This window comes from Lutra lutra, chromosome 3 (genome assembly GCF_902655055.1).
Source record: "Lutra lutra chromosome 3, mLutLut1.2, whole genome shotgun sequence".
Classification (NCBI taxonomy): Eukaryota; Metazoa; Chordata; class Mammalia; order Carnivora; family Mustelidae; genus Lutra; species Lutra lutra.
Genome location: NC_062280.1, coordinates 187,487,176 through 187,512,332, shown reverse-complemented (window position 1 = coordinate 187,512,332; position 25,157 = coordinate 187,487,176). Strand labels below are relative to the sequence as shown.

At 42.9% G+C, this 25,157-nt stretch overlaps 1 protein-coding gene and 1 pseudogene across 2 annotated transcripts; one reads left to right on the top strand and one right to left on the bottom strand.

The window, feature by feature from the left end:
* Positions 1-387: 387 nt before the first annotated feature.
* LOC125096636 (uncharacterized) lies at positions 388-502 on the bottom strand (annotated as a pseudogene).
* Positions 503-10,893: 10,391 nt separating this feature from the next.
* OXGR1 (oxoglutarate receptor 1) lies at positions 10,894-18,022 on the top strand. Of its 2 annotated transcripts, none has more exons than XM_047721738.1 (3): positions 10,894-10,976; positions 14,921-15,057; positions 15,867-18,022. In XM_047721738.1, exon 3 carries the CDS (start codon positions 15,939-15,941, stop codon positions 16,950-16,952), a length of 1,014 nt encoding a protein of 337 aa, XP_047577694.1. In that variant the 5' UTR covers positions 10,894-10,976; positions 14,921-15,057; positions 15,867-15,938; the 3' UTR covers positions 16,953-18,022. The 2 variants fall into 2 exon arrangements, with proteins under 2 accessions (XP_047577694.1, XP_047577695.1); XM_047721739.1 differs by having other exon boundaries at positions 14,921-15,145.
* The last annotated feature ends 7,135 nt before the right edge of the window (positions 18,023-25,157 follow it).

Below are 25,157 nucleotides of genomic sequence, written 5' to 3'. Positions count from 1 at the left end.
TCAGCATTTCTTTACTCTTTAGTAACTGAAAATAGAGTTGGTGGAATGTGTGCTATGAAAAGCTGAGTTCATTCTGTGCAGTGTGTCCACTGTTGCCACATATAAGCTTTGAAATACGGCTTTCGTCATTCCAAGGTTGCTATATATGACTTAAATGTTCCCCTATTTGCATTTCAGACTGGTATTGCACCATATAAAGATAAATGGTACATTTCATGCTAATCATTTAAAGTGTTGATTTTTCTTGATTTAGAATGACATTAAATAGCAAATTAAAAAAAAAACCAAATACTGTGATAAATCAAAAGGAGACCTCAGAAGAAAGGAAAAACCTTCATATTTCAATAGCTTTAAAGGCATTTTTTCTTTCTTTCTTTCTTTCTTTTTTTTTTAATGGAACACCTCACAAATTCGGGCATCATCCTGGCACAGGGGTCGTGCTAACTAACCTTCTCTGTATGGTCCCAATGTCAGTATGTGTATGTGCTGCTGAGGAGAGCACTCTCCTCCTTTTTAAACAAGAAGGCTCACATTTTCATTCTGTAAGGGACCCTGCAAATGGTATAGTGGACCCTGCACAAGGCCTCATAAGTGCACAGGTCTGTTGTGCCGAAAAGAGTCTGCTGTCAGTGTCCCCCTTCAGGTGACATGTCAGGAAGGAACACCGCTCAAGAGCTCAGCCTTCAAAGGGCAAGTAGCTGACGCCACAAGGTGCACAGATGATAAGAAGGCTTCCCTGGAGCTGCTCTTTGGTCATAACTGAAAGGCAAGGTGGCTTCCAGGAGGAGGTTTTCCAGGAGGAGCCTGGGGCTGCACTGTCTCCCCGCCCTGCCCCTGGTTCACCCAGAAGGCATCCCTGCAGAAGGGACAGACTATAAACCAAGCAAAGCAGGCTTGAAAGCAGTATGCGTGAACAGAGTGGCAGTATTTCCTTTTCAAATAAATAGGCAATACAATTACCAAATATGGATGTGTTTATTCGAAGAATATCCTTTAAGATTCTGGTGATCCCTTTTCCCCAGCGTTAAAAACAAAATAAAACAGAAAGGTCCGCCCTGGAGACTCAAAAGCCATGTCATAGCACACAGGACCAGTGATCAATATGTTTCACGTGGTCAGAGAGATGGCAGGGGATGGCAAAGGCCAGGCACAGACCACTTTTGAAGATGGGACAGAGATGAGTGAGGTCTCCAAGTGGAGACCAACCGAACGGAGCCCGCCTGTCTCCGCGATTATCACTGGGCAGCGGCAAGCATGTCACAACAGTCCGGATACAGCTAAACTCACAATTGGGATTAAAGTAGGATTTACAGTGAAAGGGGATTCAAAATTCCCCCCATTTTCATGAAATGTCAGTCTGGTATGACTTCACCGGGCAATCGCACATCAGTGCGCATCGTGGAAGGGGCGGACCCCAGAGGACCGTCTATGAAAACTCGGAGAAAGAGTCAACAGCTTCTTTAGTTAAATCATGTGTGTTTTCCTTTTTCTCCAAAAGTGAGGGCTAAGACGAGCCGCTCTCAGATTAAACATGATGCTATCTTTCATCCCACTTCATTCCAGACTCTTACTCACCAGCTCCTCCCTCCCTGTGCTGAGCCCACCCGCCCCTCAGGCATGAACGTCTTTGGCTGAATGCCTTTGGTTTATTGTTCCTAAAGCCCAGGCTGGCTGGAAACTATTTTGGGTTCCTCACTCAAATCAGATTTCAACTTTGATTTTTCTAAGGTTAATAGGTTAGTACACGGTCTGTTGTGTCAATAGGGCCCTAGGAAAAAATTAATCATGTAAGCAATATCAAAAGGTCAAAAGCAAGAATTTGAAAATGCTCTAATAAAGAAATGAGAGAAGCCTGTTATGTGTGTTTCTGAGGCATTTTAATTCAAACGCAGAAGGCTGACAAAGAAAATAAGAGGATGTTGCTCAGGATGACGGCTGGGAGGGGAAAGCGAGATGAATTTCAACAGCTCATGATGGCCTAATGTTCCCGAAAGAGTCCAGGGAGGCAGGAGCAGTCCCAACACAGGTAGGAAGGGAATGAATCTCCAGTAAGGAATTATTTTTTTTTTTTTTAGTGTGGTGTCAAGTTAATGCAATCACCATTGGCTGATATAGAAAACACAAACAAACATTACTTCAGCGCCAAAGAAATTTGAATCTCTGAACTTCCTTTAGGGTGTAAGTGTGACTAATGTTCCGTACACATGGCAAATGGGAAAAAGTGGGGCTACAGAAGGTAAAAGCTGTGCTGGGAACATTTTCTACTTGCTTCACACTGACCATCCTGTACTGGTTGTTACTAGTGCTCCTGGGGCTCACAAAAGCCCCACGTTGCATTGTGGGGGTCTCAGCAGAGGACAGAGTGTGAGGGGAGTTCCTATGCTGAGTCCCTGGGTGTGTGTGCACACGTGGGTGAGGGGCGTTTCCTTCTTAGATGTAAAGACAAAGATCGTTGTTTGCGCGATATGCTGGTATCCTTAAACTTCCTCCTCCTGGCGAGGACACTGGGCACTGGCCCCTGCATCTACTCATCTTTCATAAAACAAGAAGATAGCTTAAGGAACCACGTGACTCTGGCCCAACATTCTTTTCTTTCTTTCTTTTTTTTTTTTTTTTAAGATTTTATTTATTTATTTAACAGAGAGAGAAAGAGAGAGACGGAGATCACAAGTAGGCAGAGCAGCAGGCAGAGAGGGGGGTAAGCAGGCTCTCTGCTGAGCAGAGAGCCCAATGCAGGACTCAATTCCAGGACCCTGAGATCATGACCTGAGCTGAAGGCAGAGGCTTAACCCACTGAGCCACCTAGGCGCCCCTCTTTCCATCATTTCAAAGGTCTACAGAACAAAAGGAGGAATGAAAACTTTAACTGCAGACATAAACACCAGAAGATGAAACTCTGAACAAATAACCAAAATAGAATATACCTTAAATATAATGATATCTAAATAAGATAAGAACTATGAAAGATTAAATCTTTAAACTGAAAACAAGAAGTTGGTTCCTTTCTCCCAACAGTTTCCTGGGACATCCTTTTTTACGTAGTAGAAACTTGCTGATAGGAGACTTGAACTAAATGCCTGCTCAACAGAAAAACTAGTGGATAATAAGGTGCTAAACACATATAAAATAACTTTCATTACGTTTTACTCTTCCCTACTCAACCACTTTTAATGGCTCCCCATTGCCTGTGTAATTAGATATATAGGTATAAATACATGCAGTAAAATTCACAGATTTTAAGTATATAGTTCAATGAGTTTGCGCAAATGTATTTAGCTCAGTAACCAACACCCTAGTTAAGATACAGGACATTTATATCAACCTAGAAAGATTTCAATTGTCCATTCTAACCAACCCTCCTCCCCTCCCAGAAGCAAACACTATTTTAACTTTTATCCTCATAGATTTTTTTTTTATTTATCTCAGTGGAATCACGATGGCATCATAAAAAGTGAATCTCTTGATTTCAGGCTTCTTTTGCTCGATATAACTTTTTGTTTGTTTGTTTTTTAAATATTTACGTATTTGTTTGAAAGAGAGAACACGAGTGGGAAGAGGGGAGGCTAGAGGAGGGGCAGAGAGAGAAAGAGAAGCAGACTCCCTGATGAGCAGGGAGCCCCACTCAGGGCTAAAACCTGGTAACAGACAGAGCCACCCAGGTGCCCCTCAACAGAATATTTTTTAGATATTTTTAGATTCTTCCATGGCTGCCATCAGCATTATTTAAAATTTTTGAAGTATTTATTTCCAAAATGTATAGTCGAACTCAAGGAATAAAATTTATCCTAATTGTTTTCAACTTTTTATAGTGTACCCAGAGAGCTTTTTTTTTTTTTTTAAGATTTTATTTATTTGTCAGAGAGAGAGAGAGTACACACAAGCAGGCAGAGAGGCAGGCAGAGAGAGAGGAGGAAGGAGGCTCTGTGCGAGCAGAGAGCCTGATGTGGGACTTGATCCCAGGACCCCAGGATCATGACCTGAGCCGAAGGCAGCGGCTTAACTCACTGAACCACCCAGGCATCCCCCCAGAGAGCTTATTAAAAAATACTAGTTGTCAGGGGCACCTGGGTGGCTCAGTGGGTTAAGCCTCTGCCTTCAGCTCAGGTCATGATCTCAGGGTCCTGGAATCGAGCCCCACATCGGGCTCTCTGCTCAGCGGGGAGCCTGCTTCTCTCTCTCTCTCTCTCTCTCTGCCTACTTGTGATGTCTCTCTGTCAAATAATAAAAAAATATATATATCAGTTGTCATGCCCTCCTTCAGAGTTTCTGATTCAGTAGGTCTGGGATAGGAGGAAAGCACTGATATTTCCTATAGCTCCCCTGTCGCTTCTGATATTCTGCCAGAGTTGAGAACCTCTGGAGTCAGAAATGATGAAATTCCACCTCAAATCCATGCAGAGCTTCCTCTATCCCCCTTTTCTATGTCAGAGGAGTTGGTGGCCTTTCTCCTTTCCATTTGTGCTCCTGCCTTATTAATAGCTCCTATTTTATGAAAGCTTACGCTATGCTAAAGACTTGTATGTATTATCTCATTTAGGTCTGTTGTACCTAAATTGTTGTACAATCATGTTATTCCAGCTTGACGGGTATAAAAATGAGGTTATGCTGCTTGTAAGGGTGGGAGCCAGGATTTAAACACGTTTAATATTTGCTGAGAAATACCTCCCTAGTGTGATTTTATCTCCTATTCATTAACTCTCTCTCTCCAATCTTTTCTTCTCCTTCAGCTTTTAAAATTTCCCTCAGTCTACTGCTCAGGTTACCTTTAGCCTAAAGACAGAATAAAGACTTTTTCTATAAACATGTCAGACTGCAAACCCCACCCTTATTTCTCTCCTCCTGTTCTACTCTTCGGCACATTGCACAAACTAGGGGCAGTGCCTTAGACCGTGACTACAGTGGTTCTCTGGTCCCCAGTGGTTTCCTCATCACCCCATTCAGTCTTTCAGCGTAGTTTGCATTCTCTTCAATTCTTGGCCACTCTCCCCCTCTGTTGTTTTCATATGCTCAATAGATTGGCCAGACACCAGTGGGAAACTGCTTGGTCTCAACTTGTAACTAGAAACCTGAAGAACTTAGTATTCATTAAGGTCAAATGAGGAATCAGATTCATGGTTATAGTAATTACTGCCAAAACAATAGGCGATTGTTACTGCCTGCTGTGTATCTATGTAACATGCTGTTAAAGATCCAAAGAGGAGGGGTGCCTGGGTGGCTCAAAGGGTTAAAGCCTCTGCCTTCAGCTCAGGTCATGATCCCAGGGTCCTGGGGTAGAGCCTCACACTCTGCTTGGCAGGGAGCCTGCTTCCCTTCCTCTCTCTCGGTCTGCCTCTCTGCCTACTTGTGATCTCTGTCTGTCAAATAAATAAACAAAATCTTAAAAAAAAAAAAAGATCCAAAGAGAAGAATATAAACTCCCCTTGAACAAGACGGAGACAATCCTGTTGACTTAGGCAAGACTCAAGTTACAAAACAATTACAGTTCGTTAAACTAGGAAACAATTTAAAAATAAATAAATGCTGGATAATATGGTAAAGACTACAAGTACAGCAAGTATCCAGAAAAAAAAAAAAGAACTTCTGGACAAAAAGACTCATAAAGTAGTTAGTGTTTTATTAGACCTTGCCATATCTCTAAGTCTTATAATGTCTTTCTGAGTCATAGAGTAGTTAGTATGGTCAGAAGGATGGGATACGGGAACCAGAGAGGCAAAGATCTCAATTCTTTTTTTTTAAATAATTTTTAAAAATTTTTTTACAAACATATAATGTATTATTAGCCCCAGGGGTACAGGTCTGTGAATCATCAGGCTTACATACTTCACAGCACTCACCATAGCACATACCCTCCCCAATGTCCATAACCGCACCACCCTCTCCTTCTCCCTCTCCTCCCAGCCCCCCTCAGTTTGTTTTGTGAGATTAAGAGTCTCTTATGTTTTGTCTCCCTCCCGATCCCATCTTGTTTCATTTATTCTTTTCCTATCCCCCAAACCCCCCACGTTGCATCTCCACTTCCTCATATCAGGGAAGGATCTCAATTCTTAATGATGCCTTTTCTTCTTCTCTGACTTCTCTATACCACCTTTTCTTTGTCTCTAATCTCCATTTCTCCTGGCTTCCACTGGTCACCCTACTTCACATTAACATTCCTCCTGAGCAGAGTGGCAATCCCATTCTTTGCTCTGGCCAACAGTCTAGCTGTACTCACTGCTTAGCTCTTTATCCACCCAGAAGATCCTGCTAATGTATCTACTCATCTTCCAGATTTTACTGGGATTGGGTCTGAAGATAGTCAGTCCAATCAATCTCTTTCCCAACAGTCTCAAATTTCCCAGAAAAGCCTCTTTTTCAAAGAAGTGTTCACAACACCTCCTTTGAAAACACGTAAAAATCATCAAACAATGTTCACATAGAAGCACAGAAGATGACTCACGTTGGCATAGCAATAGCACAGCTACTTCTCTAAGAAACAAAGCTTTGAGCATCTCCTAGGTTTTATGCAACTAAAATCCCTTTAATCCGAAACTGGCTGTAGAAAGTGTCTTGTCCAACCTCGCCTTTTCCTAGATGGAAGCCTACAAAGGGAATTTCTTTTCCCAGCTAGTTGAGTTGCTTTCTAAACACTAAAATTCAGGCTTCAAACTTCTGGGCTTCTGTCCACTACAGCATAATGTCTTCTTCATTGGAGAGATATTGCAGGAATCTGGAAGGCATCACAATAATGGAATTTGTTGCCTAGGAGAGCATGGATCAAAAACTCGCCTTATTTAAACAGTGTATTTTCACTGAGCAATCCATTTAAAAGGCATTGGAAAGCAAGTTAACCATTTTTTTTTTCAATCAAGAAAATTAATCTCAGCAGACTATTACTATCATACGAAGATATATATTGTAGCTGAAGTTACAAAAAGTCTGACAAGGCTATAAAGGGTGTTCAAAATATAGATTTGTTGTTACTCAGGTATGGTGAGGTCAACAGATCAGAAATTGATTGAGAAGACAGTTTGTTATGCTCACGGATTCCAAGAGGAGTGGACATGCCACACCAGGGAAGAGGAAACTCAGGCAAGCACTGGGGTTGGCCAGGAGGCTAAAGGAGAGGGGGAACTATATTATAGTTTCTGTGGGAAGAAACAGACAAGGGAGAGGAAGCAGACTTAAATAGGCTGGTTGGAATAATTTCAGTGGGCTCTGGGGCATAGGGGCTGTCCCTATTTGTCTGCTAACTGGTCTTGGAATGATTAGGGCAGAGAAATAGTGGCCCAGAGTGTGAGAGCCAGATAGAGGAAGTGGTTTGGGATATGAGCTCTGGATTGAGTGGTCTGCGTTTGAAAATGTACTCTCTAGTGAGTTACTCTCTCTAGAACTTGGCTAACTTGGGGGGAGGCAGTCTTTCCCAGGTCATCAAAGCCCCAAATGTCAAAGCATCAGAATATAGAAAATAAAACATACGGTTAATACAAATGGTCAGGGATGGTAAGTTCAGCCATAGTTAAACTCAGTCCGGAAACATGATCATTGATGTTCGGGTCAGGATAACCAGGGGAGAAAGAAACGGAATGCTCTCTACTGTCACTAACCATTTCTCTTTCTCACTCAACTGAGAAAGAGCTCAGATGAGAACTCATGTGTTACTCCTTCCCCCTACCAGCCCCCAACTCGATAATTAATGGCTCATTGGAGAATGCTACTGCAGAGTTTCTGGGATCTTTTTGGAGCAGGGGGTTTTAAGATATCAGTGCTTCTTGACTGGGGAAATTCTGAGTATTCAGATCTTCATAAGATAAGTCCCATCCTCTGCTTCGAAGGAGAGATTGCAGAACATTGTAGGTGGTACATGTATGGCTCCCAGAGCTGTGAATGGAAGTGCTAGAATCCTGTTCTACTGAGTGCTTATTTAAAAGAAGAAAGTACATTTCTGAATCTGGGCAAGAGACCAATTTTAAATGCAAGTTGAATTTCACCCTATATGTCTTTGACTTAGGTTGCTAAAAGACCTAAATTTGAAACTTAAATATAGCTTGAATTAGTGACAGCGTTTTCTAATGCAACCTGTTTTCAAGATACATAAATCGTCATTCTTTTTATTTGGAGAATGATTAAGATCTATATCGGTTAGGATTTTTTTTTTCCCCTGCAAATGACTACCTTATAGGTGAGAATTTTTAATTGTAGTAAGAAGTTATATTTACAGGTAAACATTAAAAGAAAATAAAGCTCATAATCATCGTCTAGTTGATAGAACCAGAACATTGTTTTCCGGTAAAGTGATGGCTATTTTTTGTCCCCATGAATTTGACTAGTCTAATTACTAGTCTCAATCAAGCAGAACCACACAGTATTTGTCCTTTGGTGACTGGCTTTTTTTTCCATTTACCATCATATCTTCAAGGTTCATCCATGTTATAGCCTGTGTCAAACATTCCTTTCTAAAGCTGAATTATATTCCATTACCTGTACATGCCAAATTTGGGATGCTTCCACATTTTGGTTACTGTGAGTAATGTTGTTATGAACATAGGTGTACAAATACCTCTTTGAATATCTACCTTAAATTCTTTTGGGTATTTATCCAGAAGTAGAATTGCTGGATCACATGGTAATTCTATTTTTAATTTTTTTTGAGGAACCATTATAATGTTTTTTATAGTGGCTGCACCATCTTATATTCCCAGGACTGGATATTTTATTTTAAGATTGTATTTATTTATTTATTTGACAGAGAGAGAGACACAGCAAGAGAGGGAACACAAGCAGGGGGAGTGGGAGAGGGAGAAGCAGGTTTCTTGCTAAGCAGGAAGCCCGATGAAGGGCTCCATCCCAGGACCCCAGGGTCATGACCTGAGCCGAAGGCAGATGCTTAATTACTGAACCACCCAGGCTCCCCCAGAACTGGATATTTTAAAATGTTCATTGCACATTTAAGATTTTAGGGCTTAACACTTACTCTTAAATAATTTCTTTCAGTCATTTCCTCTTTACCTAGAAATCCTGCTCATCATGGAAAAATGTTAAAATGTCTTTTTATTCCAGGAAGCTTTTTCTGATCTCTCTTTCTCTTATACCTGGATTATGCACCTTCTAGCACCCTAATTTACCAGTGTCAGCACTAATCACCTTTTACGTTAATTGTTTATTTTTTTCGAGGACATGAGTTCCTAGAAGTTAGAGATCATATCTTATTCCTCCTTATCTCCTCAGTGCCTGATACAGGGTAATCAAACAGCAAATGTCTGATAAATGAATGTGTGGGGAGATTGGCAAAAAATAGGGCTATTATAGTTCCAGAGGGATTGAGGAAGTGATTTAAAACAGTAAAACTGGAGAATAATTTTTCTCCTAATGCAAGGTATTTCCCTAGAAAGACTGGGACTCAAATAATAATAATGATAAGCATAAATTTTTATTAATTATTTTTAGTAACATATAATGTATTATTCGCCCCAGGGGTACAGGTCTGTGAATCGTCAGGCTAACACATTTCACAGCACTCATCATAGCACATTCCCTCCCAGTGTCCATAACCCAAACACCCTCTCCATATCCACCCCCAGCAACTCTCAGTTTGTTTTGTGAGATTAAGAGTCTCTTATGGTTTGTCTCCCTCCCAATTCCATCTTGTTTCATTTTTTCCTTCCCTACACTCCAAACTCCCCACCCTGCCTCTCAAATTCCTCATATCAGGGAGATCATATGATGATTGTCTTCCTCTGATTGACTTATTTTGTTCAACATAAAACCCTCTAGTTCCATCTACGTTGTCGCAAATGGCAAGATTTCATTTCTTTTGATGGCTGCATAGTATTCCATTGTGTATATATACCACATCTTCTTTATCCATTCATCTGTTGATGGACATCTAGGTTCTTTCCATAGTTTGGCTATTGTAGACATTGCTGCTATAAACAATCGGGTGCATGTGCCCCTTTGGATCACTACATTTGTATCTTTAGGGTAAATACCCAGTAGTGTGATTCCTGGGTCATAGGGTAGCTCTATTTTCAACATTTTGAGGAACCTCCATACTGTTTTCCAGAGTGGCTGCACCATAATGACAAGCATAAATTTAAAAAACCTACTGTAGTGCAGTTCCAACCATCAGCTGGACCGGAGTCTTCTCACTTGGGCTCCAGAATGCCTGGTTTGCCATTCTTGCTCAAACAGGCTTGCATGCCCACAGGAGGGACTGGTCACACTACTGCCCACCAACATGGAAGTGCGGATGGACATTCAATGCTCTTTCACAGCAGAGCGTAGAAGGGATTTTCTCCGCTCATCTCTGTTCGCAATACAGAAAACTCATCTTTAATGCTGGAAGGGACCGTAGAGTCCAATGACTCAGAGCCCTGTTATCTTGGATGATGGAGCTGAGTTTCAGAGAAGGGAAGAGGCTATTCCCAATCCTATGGCAAGAGGGCTTCGACCTTGATCTGGAGATCCGGACAAATGCTCTTCTTACAGTCACAAACTATTTCGAAACGACTTTGCAGAGTGCTGGAGGACAGGCCTGTAATTGGATACAGTGAAAAGACACTTCAGTGGAAGTCTTTAATTTAGAGGGTCAGATTGAAGTTGCTTCCATTCCAAGCTAGATAAAAGGCCCTGAACTGTGGGCAAGCAGGCGATGGTGCTGGCGGTTCTGCTGCCAGGCAGCAGGGACCCCAAACCTCCTGGGCCAAGAGACCACCTCTGCTGATACTTTGTGCAGGCTGGCGACCAGCCGGCATGGTGCATGTCCTGAGCTCCCCAGGTGTGGAAGCTGTTGTCCCTCGTCCGCATCCACCCAGGGCAAGGGAGGATGCTGCTGGCTGTCTGCTGGGGCGGGCCTGGAGCACGCACCTGCCCCGGGGCTCAGGGGCGTGGGAAGAGCTGGGGCGGTGCGCGCCGCGGGGGCTCTGACTGTCCCGCCGCCAGGGCGCAGGCGCGCTCCGACGGCCACGCGGGGCACACGGGGGTCGCGCGCTGGGTGCCAGGTGAGCGGAGGTCGGATCCGGGAGCTGCCGGCGGGCGGGCGGGAGACGGGTGCGGGGGTCCTGCGCTGATCCGGGACGGACGCGGGGCGCCCTGAGCCGGGGGAACAGAGCCCCTGGCACGTCTGTGCGGCAGGATTGGGGCGCGGACAGAGCAGGGGCCCCTGACTTCTCTGGGAGGCAGCAGGGGTACCCCGCATCACCGCAGAGAAAAGGGAAGCTTAAGATGGCCAGAGGTGTATCTCAGAGAGGCCTGAAAAAGTTCCGGACTGTCAAACCTTTCTTGTGCCTTTTTCAGGACCAAGCATGGGTGTCTTTGGGCTGGGGATGGGGGTGCGGGTGGGGGGGGGGGAGTATTCGGGGACAGAGAGCATTCTTCTCTGACAGTCTGACTTCCCGGTAATTTCTTAGCTCTTACTGCATCTTGCTGGTGTTAGCAAAAGTCCAAAGACACTGCCCCACAGTCTCCCCAACAAGTGAAGGAAGTAAACCTACCCACCCACCCCCTGATATGCCTTTCTCCCCCTCCCCCTTTTTTTTTGGTCTTTTTTTGTCACTGTGGATTTAATGAACACACTTGGGACTGACTCTAAACCTCCAAACGGTATGTAAAATTTCTGTGTGCCCGTATATGGATTTTTTTCCCAGGAGAGCTTCCACAGGCTTTATTTAAAGATCAAATAGCTAATGTCATAGCTCTGGGCCCCATCAACATGGCAAGTACTAACAGTCTTTAGGGTGACTGAGTGGCAGATTCTTATTTGAAAGCTGGGTTTGAGCAAAGGGTTAGGGAGAGGGGTTCCTTCAAATTCTGGAAGGACAGCAATAATGCACCTTTCGAATTTGCCTGGATTAAGGAATTGGTCTGTTTTCTACTAGTCTGAAATCAAATCAGATACGTAGAGGAGGAAACGAACATGGATCTTTGCGAATGGAATGTGTATCTACGGTTCTTCTTGGTGACCAAAAGCAGCCCCCGCTGCAGTTTCCAAGGACTCTGAAGGAATGTGAGAGGTGCTGGGCTACACGTTTATACGTCCCTGCTCCACTGGCCGCTTGAGACGAGGAAAGAATGAATGTTAACTCAGCCTTGGAATAGCACCAGAAAAACCTAGATTGTGTGTCAGGAGGAAGAGAACTCTGACAGGGTGGGGTCTGGAAAGTTGGGTTAGGAGCTTACTACAAAAGTAACAGACCCCCTAGGAAAATCCTAGGAAAAAAGAAAAAAACCTAGAAGAATCCGGAGAAGCTTGGTATCCCACTCTTCGAGGTTCAGGAGCAAGTTGGCATTCAAGTTAGTCGTCCTCGCGCCATGTGTTTGTAAAACACTAATGTCCTGCAACCAATCTCAAATAATCATCTCTTCCCAATTTCAGAGAAAAAAATAGAGCCAAAATTATGTGGTTTTTTTTTTCTTTATAAAAATATCCCACATCACCGGTGCTTGCTTTTATCTGGGTGTTATCTAGTTTAGTTCAAATATCTGTATCCGGTTACGTTGAAACTTAATAGATCATTACTGCCAGTTTACAAAGAGTCCATTAGTTCTAGGTGGTCTGTAATCTCCCTACATTTGAGATCCACTGTTGTGGTAAAAAGTAGGGAACACATCACATTTTTCTTTACTGTCTTTTGAATGTAAAGGTGTCGTTTGTGGACATCTGGGTGGAGGCAGTGAATTGCACACGACTCTAAAAACCCCCCTCATTCTACTTCGTTCCCATCCCTGACCAGTTCGGTCCCTTGTTCTAGACTTGACCCATATATTCTAAACTCAAACCATTCTTTTGCTGAGGTTTACGGAAGAGGGGTTAAATTTCTCAGCCAACCCCTCCTCCTTTACACCTGGTCAGTCAGCCTTCATTAAATCCCCAATTGAACTGTTGTTTTTCAAAACAGTAAGGTTGTTGTTTCTACCTTCAAACTGTCTTTTCCTGATAAGATTATTATTTAAAATGGCCCCTTACCTGGGCTGGGGGGGGTTATTTGGCAATGACAGAAATTATAATTGTGTTTCTTGTTTTAAAGGTGGTGAGAGAAGCAAACTTTTTAAAAAACAGTATTTGCCATTCATTAACCCTTCGGTTCAAGATAAAATTTTGCTAATGTTGCTCATGGTTCTTCTTCTTTCTTTCTTTTTTTTTTTTTTTTTTTAAGCAAATATATACTGAGCACTTTCTCCAAGTCGGCCCTTGGAGTAGGAGGTGATTCCATCTTTCTGCTTTAGGGAGTTGACAGACAAGCAGTGTGGCCTTGAATCAGGACTTACTAAGAAGTGACTTCTGGAAGTGCGATCTCAGGGACTCTGGGACCATGACCCCTTGCTTTCAGGCTTAAATACCTCCCCATGACCCCGTTTAAAGAATCTGGCCAAGGAAAAACTCTCTGCTGCAGTTCCCTGGGTCAGTTCTCTAACCTGCTGGTTTGAAGTCCCTGAGTCCTATCACTTCCAAGACTGTGTAGGTAATAGTTCTAGGAATAGTGAGAGTAAATTAACTTGACAGGGAGGGAAACATTTGCTTTCCGTCTGTAATACACAACCCAGTGAGCACTGGCCTCTCTTCCCGGAGGATCCTAGTGGCTGCTCAGTGGCAGGTTTCATATCCCTAGGCTAGTCTTTCCCCAATTCATAAGGAATAGAAGTCATAAATGTTTAAAGGCGCCTTGATCTGCACCCTGAGTGCGAGCTGGAGAATATATTCAAGGCCAATGAACAGGGCAAGATTCTACCGATTCAGATTAGTGAAATTGGGCCAGTGTGAAATATACCTCTTTACTACACTGATGGAAAGTGTGAACGTGTAGATTTTGGTACCAGGTAATAGTAATGATGATGGTAGACAGTGATACAGCAATTCGTACGTGTTAGGCATCCTTCAGTGCACTCTATGTATATTAATACATTAACCCGTTTAACTCTCCCAACCCAGAGAGCTGAGTGAGTACCACTGCCATTGGCAATCCAGCCCTGCATCACACAATTTAGCATGTTTGATTTACTTAGCCCTTCTGCGATGAAGTCTAATTCAGCCTTGCTATTTTAGGGCACTTACTTTGATTCTTGCCTCTGCACTGTGAGAGGCAGCCCAGCTGCCCTGGTCTGTATTTGGGTTCCGCCGTCCTAACTAGTAGGGTGACCTTGGGCAAATCACTGCTTCTTAGTGCCTCCATTTCTTCTGTAAAAGGGACTTGATCACAGAACTACCTCGCCAGGTTGCGGTGAGGATGGAGTGAATGTATACATGCAAGACACTTAGAGTAATAGAGCTTCGTCCGCAGGAGGTGCTGTGATTTTCATTATCAGCTGCTTTTTCTTTTCAGCCTCATCTCCCACTGCTCCCTAATGTAGCAGTCATGCTGAGCCACTCAGAGCTCCCCTGAGCCTTCCGAAGTCTTCATATGTCAGTGGCTTTGCAGATGCTGTTCCCTTTGCCTGGTAAAGGGAATGCCTTACCCTTCCTATTGCTACCTTCAGCTTAAATGTTCCTTCCTAACGACCTTCCTTTACTGTCCTCCCCCATTCTCCAGGTAGCTATTCCCATCCTTGTTCGTGATCTTGGTAGCTTCGTGCCATTTCTCTATCAAAGGACTTCGTGATTAACAACTACCCAACATTTATTGAGCACTTATCATGCACCCAGTAGTGTTCCAAGTGTTTTTCTTGCTTTTCAAAAAAATATATTGAGAACTCCATGTGGTAGTGTTATATTTCGTTAAAATTATGTCCGTGTCCATCTCCCTCAGTAGACTGCGATAACGGCTTGTACATCTGTGTGTGTTATTCATTTTGTATCTCTAAGAGCTGGCGGAGTGCCTAATTAATACACAGTGGGCACTCCATAAATGTGTAAGTGGATGCATTTTACCAACATCTATTTACATCTGAATAAAAAGCTAATTGTAAGTAATTCTTCTTTTAAATAATCTTCATGCTTTTCTCATTGCAGAAATTCACTGACAAAATTTTAGAAAACACTGATAAGGAAGAAGAAGGATGTGAAAATCTCACTGCTCCCAGCCCAGGAGGGCTTCAACAAAGTGCTTAGGGACGCAGAAGTTCTCAGCGGCTAAACGGGGAATCAAAGTCAGGCCGGCTGGTGACAGAACCCAGAGCTCCCAACCCTGCATGAATCTGCTGCTCTTCCTCCCCCGGCAAACACACACGCCCTCCTGTGAACAAATTATGTTAGCTAGTAAAATAGGTTGGCAGAGCTGACCTTTGAAAATGAAATCTACCATACACCATGATGGTGAAAGGCATGAAATCTACGTTTAGAAAATGGCCAGTTCCGTCTTCTCATGCCTTCCCATTTCACATCCCATCACGTATTTGGGGGAGTCTGGATGGAGAGGCAGCACAGGGAGGTAAGGCAGAATAGAAGATGGCTTCTAAATCAGACTAACACAGGTTCGAACCCCGGCTTTGCCCCTAGATGCCGTACCAGGGACAGGTGGCAAACATCTCTCAGTCTCCGTTTCTTCTGTAAGATAGAGATAATAAGAAACACTTCTCAGCATCTTGTGAAGTTTAAAGGTAACAGGATAGTGAAGTGCTTCACGCTTGATTAATGGTGGGTCTTGTGGCGAAGTCTCTGATAGTGACACCCTATGGCTTCCCCGAACAGCAACCTTGCCAAACTGTTTTCCACGGCGAAGCGCCTTTGTTTTTTCCAATCCTTCATTTTAATTCTGGGAGTAATTTAACTTCTATATTATTATTAAATGTCTTGCCTCACAATAGTTTTCTTAGAAATTCAATCTTTTCTCCTCAGGGTCTCTTTGAGATTAAAAAGAAAGAAGTGGCAAATTCAGGATCTTGGAACAATTTTCATTTAAAAGAAGATCATTGTTTTCATTACCCCATCATTAATGTTTTCTGTTTTCCTTTATCAGCGAGTTAAATTGAAGCTGATTTGAATTGCCAAACCCAGCTCCCATTTCCCTGCAAGATGAAAGGGGACAGCCATGAATGAGCCACCAGACAATTTCGCAAATGCTTCTGACTTCCCCAATGATGGAGCGCCATTCGGAAATTGCACCGTTGAAAAAATCCCGCTCAAGAGGCACTACCTCCCTGTTATTTATAGCATCATCTTCCTGGTGGGCTTTCCAGGGAATGCAGTGGCAATTTCTACTTACATCTTCAGAATGCGGCCCTGGAAAGGCAGCACCGTCATCCTGCTGAACCTGGCCTGCACAGACCTGCTCTATTTGAGCAGCTTCCCTTTCCTGATTCACTACTACGCCAGCGGCGAGAACTGGGTCTTCGGGGACGTCATGTGCAAGTTTATCCGCTTCGGCTTCCATTTCAACCTGTACAGCAGCATCCTCTTCCTCACCTGCTTTAGTGTCTTCCGGTATCTTGTGATCCTTCACCCGCTGAGCTGCTTTTCTGTTCACAGAACGCGATGGGCCGTGGTGGCCTGCGCCGTGGTGTGGATCATTTCCCTAGTGGCCATCATTCCCATGACCTTCCTGATCACCTCAACCACCGGGACCAACGGCTCCACCTGCCTTGACCTCACCAGCTCAGACGACCTCCCCACCATCAAGTGGTACAATCTAATTTTGACGGTTACGACTTTCTGCCTTCCCCTGGTCATAGTGACACTTTGCTATACGATGATTATCTACACCCTCACGCAAGGACCTCACAATCACAGCTGCCTGAAGCAGAAAGCTAGGAGGCTAGCCATTCTGCTACTCCTTGTATTTTATGTATGTTTTTTACCCTTCCACATCTTGAGGATCATCCGGATCGAATCTCGCCTGCTTTCGATCAGCTGCTCTGCCGAGAACCAGATCCATAAAGCTTACATTGTTTTTAGACCCTTGGCTGCCCTGAACACCTTTGGTAACCTGCTACTGTATGTGGTGGTCAGTGACAACTTTCAGCAGGCCATCTGCTCGATGGTGAGATGCGATGCCAGCAGGGATCTGGAGCAAGCGAAAAAACCCAGTTACTCAAACAACCCTTGATGTGCTTCATGTAGTCAATCAAGAAGAAGAGCCTGCTGAGACTTGAACTTCTAAGAAGCCCAGATTATCTCCTTCAATGGCTCTCTGTAAATATTATATATTTGGGTAATTCTGTGTTAAAGCCAGCACAGATCTACCAGGAACTCTCTGCTGCCCCTTTATTGAGCTCTTCCCTAGGGTCAATGTATGAATGGGATACACACCTATCAGTAGAGGATTCACATGGGGAATCAAAACTACTGGAACTCCGAGACATCTTGAGAAACATCTAGTCTCGCCAACTTACTATGCATAAATAAGACCACTAGTCTCAGTAGTTTTATTAAATTAAGACTTCACACATTTGTCCCAGTTGAGGCAAAAACAAGGACACTCTTCTTACTCTTGGTTTCCTGCTCCTTCATACTCGAGCTGTCTCTGTTGAACCTTTAGACTATCCAAGACATTATTTGTCTCTTTCTCAGTATTCTCTTTGTTTTCATTTCATATCTTTAAGACTTTTTTTTTTCCTTCAAACTTTGCTTTGAGATCATTAAACTGTGTTTCTCACTAGGCTTTCATCAGTTTTGTAGATTCAAGCCAACCGGTACAGTACACTTGAGACAATTCAAAGATGTCAGTGCAGATGGCTGACGTACCTTTGAGCTATTGGGGGCATTATGTCTTTATTATTGTAGATAATTTTAGAAGTTGTTACTGAATTGAGAAAAATTATTAAGTGGTATTAGTAATTATCAACACATCCTGGGGAAGGGAAGGACGGGCCTCTTTTGGGGGGGAACAGAAGTACTTTTAAATATCATGTGTATATTAGGTATTAAGTAAAACTTAACAGTGTTTTGATTTCTGTGGAAAACTATCTCAGGAAATACCAATTCTCTTTAGATACCTTTCTCTTTTCTGACTCTCTTGAAAATATGTTATCTATTTATGTAACAGCTAAAGCTATTTTTGAGTTATGTGTGTGCCTAATTATCACGGAGTGTAAATATTTGAGAAAATGCATAGTCTGGATATTTAAAACCTTAGTCAATGTGTTGATACAATTAATAAATTAATTTAAAATCACTGAATAAACTGGTAACATTTTTCCCTGAAAACGCAGCTTTACCGCCCCTCTATTTACAGGAAGTTTATGTTCTCTGTGTTTAGGGAATAAAAATAATTTTAAGAGTCAGTTTTAGAATAAGTTTGGAATAGTTGGTTGAAACAGAAGAACGAGTATCATGGGAATGCTTTGTGACTTTCAGGTGCTTCTAGAACATTAGACCTAAGGGAGGATGTCTACCAGGAACCTGTGTCAAGCATACAGGGGGAGGAAAGAGGGAAGCCAGTGGCTCCACACATGGACGTTTCTGGATGATGGTGCCATCTCTGCCATCCACCTTCTGAGCCATCCTCTCTGGGTCTTTCTATAGCACAGGGCATGAGCTGTTTGACTGGAGGGCTTGACTAGCTCACGTAGACTGACTGCACAGTCAGCAGGGGCAGCCTCCTGAGGTCCACTGGAAAGCTGGAGGCTGGGTAGCTCTTCTCTCCTGTCTCTCAAATGTTGAGCCCAGCTCCAGGGCCCTCACTGAAGTGTGGCCAAGTCAGCCTTTATACCACAGTTGCTGTTGTTCCAAAATGTTGTTCCAACCCTAGATACAAAACCCTTCCCTTTCCCTCTGTCTCTCTCTTCTTATTTCAAAGATTTTGCCGACCAGAAGAAAGCACCTCAACCTCCCTTATGTCGATCTCAATTGTCTCTATAGAATCTCTTTTTCCTTTTCCTTCTTCCCACCCATGTTCAGAACAATAAATCGGTTCTCTTTCTGATACGAATTCTTCTGCTCCATCTTTCATCCTTCTACTTTCATAGGGACCTTGCTCTGACAGTTAATCCCACTTTCTCAAATTTTTAACCTTTCTATTGCTCTGAATAACCGATCTTAGTTTGGGAACATGCATTACTTTCCTTTATCCTCAAAAATACCTTCCCTCATTCAGCTGTGCTGTCATTCTCTTGTACCTGACCTGCTCTCTGCAGATCAGGGTCAGGCACAGATGTCTGTCTGCCTTCCGGGGTTCTGCCCATAGACTATCATCACAAAGACCCCAGCTAAATTGGATTCGAAGGGTCAGATTTATTTTCCAAAGTAAAGAGTTCTGGGCTAATTGTGTTTGGAACAGAAGCCAAAAAAGAGATTGATGATACTTCTGAGACTAGAATGGGACCCAAATGGCCTTGCCTGGTAGTAGTAGGCCAAGAAACTATGAGGACAGAAGCGCAGAGTCCTGACTCTCTGCCAGAGAAGGAGCTGCGGGGCTGTTCACCACTGTAAAGACTCCAACTTCAAGTTAAGTCCATTGCACCTGAGGCCAGGGAATTCGGAAAAACATGTTCCACATTTTGGGTGCACAGTAATCCCTCTACTTTGTTTTTCTCAGTATATCATGGAAATTTAAACGGTCACAGAATTTTTTTTAAAAGTACCAAAATGACCCTGCATATCCATGACTGAATTTCACCAGTAATTAACATCCTTTCCTTGTCTCACCTATCCCTTTCCATGTTTTTTTTTTTTTTGCTAGAATATTTAAAAGCAAGTCCCATAGAACAGAGTAGTTTTACCTATAAATTCTTCAACATTGATCCCTTTCAAAAATCAGAAAGCCAGGGTGCCTGGGTGGCTCAGTGGGTTAAAGCCTCTGCCTTCGGCTCAGATCATGATCCCAGGGTCCTGGGGGTCCATCGTGCTCTCTGCTCAGTGGGGAGCCTGCTTCCTCCTCTCTCTGCCTGCCTCTCTGCCTACTTGTAATCTCTGTCTGTCAAATAAATAAATAAAATCTTTAAAAAAAAACACACAGAAAGCCAACACAAAACCAAAAAAATGATTCCTTAATAGTATCCAACTTCTAATCCTTATTTTCTTTCTATTAGTTACCTCAAATATGTCTTTTTACAGTTTTTTTTTTCTTTTTCAAATTAGAACCTAAACAAGGCCCATGTACTACACGTGGTTGAGAGGTCTATTAAATTTCTGTTAACCTATTAGTGTTCCCCTTTCCTTTATTTATGGTCATCTAGTAATGGAAGAAATCACATCATTCATCCTGTGGAATTTTCCTGATTGTGGGCTTGCCTGTCTTAATTCCACTTTGCTGTTTGTCATGTCTCTCCATGCCTTGTATTTGGTGGAAATTAGAAGGTGGAGTTGGAGGTTAGATTAGATGCAGAGTCTTTTCTCCCACCTTCTTTCCCTCCTTCCTCTCCTTCCTCCTTTGCTTTCTTTCCACCAAAACAGTACTCGGCCTCAGGAGCTGCAGTGTCTGACTCCCTCCATAGAGCCAGGGTTTCAGAACTATCAGCCTGAAACTTGTCTCATACCCGGATCTCCAACCTCGGGGTACTTGGGTGGCTCAGTTGGTTAAGCAACTGCCTTCCGCTCAGGTCATGATTCTGGAGTCCCAGGATCGAGTCCCACATCAGCCTCCCTGCTCAGCGGGGAGTCTGCTGCTCTCTCTGACCTCTCCCCTCTCATGGTCTCTCTCTTTCTCTCAAATAAATAAATAAAATCTTAAAAAAAAAAAAAGATCTCCAACCTCCTTTGTCCTTCATAGGTTATCAGTCATTGCTCATTCTTGTCCGGACCCACGAGGGCTTTCACAATGGTGACTTTTAAAATTCTAACACTCTTCTACTTTTGTCCATTACGGCTTTTCTATAAAGAAATTTGACACATCAACTGTCCTTTATCTGACTGCTCTGAGTGCAGACAGACCCATCAATCAGACTTAGCTCCGCCTCCTCCTTTGGGAAGGCACAAGTAAGTGACGAAAAGAGATAGGTGAGGTGCCCCCACAGTGCTCCCTTCATGGGAGTGTAAGTGTTGGCAGCGTTTCCTTTCTGCAGCAGCCAAATTTTTATTCTTCAACTCCGCAGGGTTGGCAGCCATGCCTGTGATCCACAGAGTCAGACTGTACCCTTGAAGAAAGAGCTTGCCTTACCGCTGCGGTGCTTCTCGAAACCTACATTAGTGCCTTTGCTTGTCCTCTTGGACCAGGGCAGGGCGGTTTAACTTTCCCTGAGAAAGCTCTGAGAAGAGATAGAAAAAGACGTTAGTAGCTATGGGGCCATATAGCCCTTGAAGCTGTTCTAATTTTCTGTTCTTCCTTTCTGTCTCTTCCTGTTCTAATTTTATTCTTAAGTTCTACCCAGCAACACAGTTTGATATGATCTACCTGATACTATACAGTGAGTCCAGATCATATTAAAGGATACAAGACCAGCAACACAAAAATCCCTGAAGTGGAAGAGCCCTTTCTGTGGTTGAGTTCCTAGGAAGAAAATAAATTACTATGCACATTGACCTGTTTTCTTTCAATTCTATTTCCCTCTCCATGCTTCTGTCTGAATATTTTCTATTTATCTTTCATTAATCCTGGCTTGTACTGTACACAATCTGAAGCCCATTCATTGAATTCCTAATTTCAAATACCATATTTTTTTTAATTTATGCAATGAACTTTTGGTTATCTTTATTCTACCACTTCTGTGACTTTTTTTTTTCATTTGATCTATTTTATCCCTTTCCTTATATTTCCTAGAACTGAATAATCAGTTATTTTAAAGTCTTTTTCCGTTTACTACAATATCATATAACCATGGGGTCTGCTTTCATTACCTGCCATTTTACTTATATTCATTGGTCATGTAATCTTGTCTCCTTGCATGTCCATTAATCTTTGCTTGAATGACAGAAATTGCGTTTGAAGGGACTCAAAGGGGCTCCCCTGAGAGGTTTTTTTATTTCAGTGATTTTGCTTTTCAATTGTAAAATTTCTATTGAATTCCACTTCTCTTCTGAAGTTTCCCCTCCTTCACTAAATACATAATTTTCCTTTAACTCTTTAAAAATATATAAATAGCTCCTATAACATCTTTGTCTGTTAAATCTAACCTCTGGTTCATATTAGTTTCCTCTGGATGCTGTAACAGATTATGACAAATTTAGTGGCTTAAGACAACACAGAATCACTTTCTTTCAGCGGTCAGAGGTCAGAAGTCCTGCCTTACTTCTGGAGGTTCTGGACTGGAAGCCATTTCCTTACGTTTCCCAGATTCAAGACGCCTGCCACCTGCATTCCTTGGTTCACGGCCCCGCCTTCCATCTTCAAAGTCAGCAGCACAATATCTTGGAATCTCTCTGACCTGTGCTTCTAGCGGTCTATCTCCTCTGTCCGGCTCTGATTCTCCTGCATTGCTTTTATCGTAACCCTTGCAATTACATTGTACCCCCCCGTCCCGATAAGTCAAGATAATCTCATCTCAAAACCCATAAATGAATCACATCCTCCAAGTCCCTTTTTCTGTGTAATTTAGCATATTTGCAGGTTCTTGGGATTAGGACAGGACATGTTTGGAAAGATGTTATAGGGGCGCCTGGGTGGCTCAGTGGGTTAAGCCTCTGCCTTCGGTTCAGGTCATGATCCCGGGGTCCTGGGATCGAGCCCCACATCGGGCTCTCTGCTCAGCAAGGAGCCTGCTTCCCTTCCTCTCTCTCTGCCTGCCTCTCTGCCTACTTGTGATCTCTGTCTGTCAAATAAATAAATAAAATCTTTAAAAAAAAAAAAAAAAGAAAGATGTTATATAACTGACCACAGTGGTTTTTTAAAGACCAGCTGGCTAACCTAACAATAGCAACAATGTAACGTGACCTTGAGGCTAGTTTCTTTTTCCTTTTATTTTTTAAAATATTTTTTATTTATTTATTTGAGAGAGAGAGAGAGCAAGAGCACAAGTGCAGGGAGGAGCATAAGGGGAGGGACAAGCAGACTCCACGCAGAGCACGGAGCCCAACTCGGGGCTTGATCTCATGACCTTGAGATCATGACCTGAGCCACAATCAAGAGTTGGATGCTTAAATGACTGAGCCACCCAGGTGCTTCAGAGGCTAATTTCTAATTGCTTTTCTTTTCTTGGCTGTGAGACACATTTTTCTGTTTTGCATGTCTAATTTTTTTTTTTTTTTTTTACTGTGTATAGGACATTATCAATACATCATTGTGGAGACTTTAGATTCTATCATTGTCCTCTGAAGACTGTTGACTTTTCTCTGGTAGACGCATCAGTTACCTGCTAATCGCTTTAAAACTGTGTCGACTTGGTTTTACAGTTTTTTAAAGAACAGATTTGTGAAAAACCCAAGATGTTTTCCACACCCTTCTAATCCAGCAGGACCCCAAATACCAAATTCTGTTTCTCCTCTGGTCTTGTCCAAACTTCAAAGCATGTTTAGGACCGACCTTACTTTGGGGCTTGGTCTTTACTACCAAGATACAGTTTTCTGCTCTCTCAGTGAGATTAGTTACTAGTTAGTTGGTTAGTAAAATTTTTCTTCCCTGGCTGGGCCAGAATGGCAACCTCCCTTAGCATTGCTCCAAAATTAGTTTTTCTCCACTGCCTTAACGGCCTCTTGCTGGTCAATCTCAAGTGATCTCGCCCTGTAAACACAGCCCTTGGCCTAGGAATCACAGGGAATCTCCATATATTTCTGCCCCTAGGCTCCCCATGATTTCGTCATCCTTGGTGCTCTACTCCAAATATTTCAGATGCTTCAGCAACACCAAACTCCATCTCCTTAGCTCAGTGGGACCACATGACCGCTGTTCTCTGCTTAAACTTCTGATCTCTGCACCACAGTTAGGAAATTACACCCGGACACAGATTCGGGGTGACTGTGGGGTTCACACTATTACTTTGTCTATGGGCCCAGCTTGACGACACTGGATCATATGTGTTGTCCAGTCCTATTGTTGCTAACGGTGCAAGAGCATCTCCCTTCTGTTCCCCTACAGTCTGTGCCAGCTGAGGGAGCAGCTCCCATGTGGGACTTTTCCCACCTCTCCCATGAACCCTTTCCACTACTCACTCTTCTAAACTGCTGGGAGATTTTGACTTAAACATGGAGGTGGAACCACTTATCTCTTCCCCTCCAATGACACTAACATAACAACCGGAACATAACTGTAAAGATATTAGAAAATGTAGAAACTGAAAGCCTGTGGATGAATGGTGAAACCCAATGAAAACAAAGCTTGTCCAGCAGAGAATCCAGAGGCGGGCTAATGTAGTCCCTCTAACCACAAAATTCTCAGGGGTTAGAGCTACCAGCTATTTCTTGGAGAGGGTTGTAAGTGGGGCTGACGGCAAGGAGTTTGATTTAAAGCTTGAATAAGAAACAATGGCATCTCTAGATACTCCCTCTTCTCCTATACAAACCAAAGATGGACCCTTTTCCACAGCAGAATTCAAAGCTTTTCAATCTGGGGAGGTCAGACCAGGAAGTTTCTTGGGGACAACAGATAAAACTGAAGGCAGCATCAAAGCGAGATCCGATATATCTGGTAGAAACATGTGGTTCTGATACCTGATACTGGAAACTCATGTTTCCATTTCCCAGCAGAATATTGGTGCATTCTTCTCTATGGAAATGAAAAGATGTCAATAACCAATATAATTTATTAGCACTAGTAATGTGCTGGGCTCCCTTTTCTTCCTCTGCTTTCTTCATGCACCTGGGTGATCTGACTTCAAAGACCATGCACAGAACCACTACACTCTCCTGACTTACATAAAAGAAGAGAAAATCCTAGATGCTAACAGTTGGGGCAGAGCTCAGCCTACTTACCCACGGTGCTGCCCACTAGTTGACCCACTTGTCAACCCTACTTCTTAGTGCCTTACTCTTCAGAATAAGCAGATAGCCACAAATAACAAGGCAAGCGATGAAAGCCTATAGTACAATCAGAGACTCCAAAATAAACAGGGAAAAAGCACATTGGGAAACAGAAACACTGTAGTGAGCACAAGAAAATTTTAAAACACCTTTAAATTAATACTCTCTGAGACATCTTTGACATAGACCAGGAGGTTCTAAGGAATAACTGTTCAAAGAACAACACAGAGCTCTTGGATACTGAGCTGGGGAAGATGAGTGGGGTTAGTCCACATCCCCTTCATTAATGGCCCACAGCTTGGCTCGTACTTTGCTCTGGGGAGTTGAGAGTTCTCCTGGCATGTCCTTTCAATGTATTCTAACTGTTTGATAACTAGAAGAAAGTCTTATGAGGCTGGTCACAGGATGCCAGAGTTATTGCCTGATTTCAGTGCAGGTGAAGTGTTCTCTGATTTTTGTAACTTTGTGCACATTTCAGAGGTTT

Excerpts from the sequence above, each read along its gene's own strand:
- OXGR1 (XM_047721738.1), top strand. The coding sequence starts at position 15,939 with ATGAATGAGCCACCAGACAATTTCGCAAATGCTTCTGACTTCCCCAAT.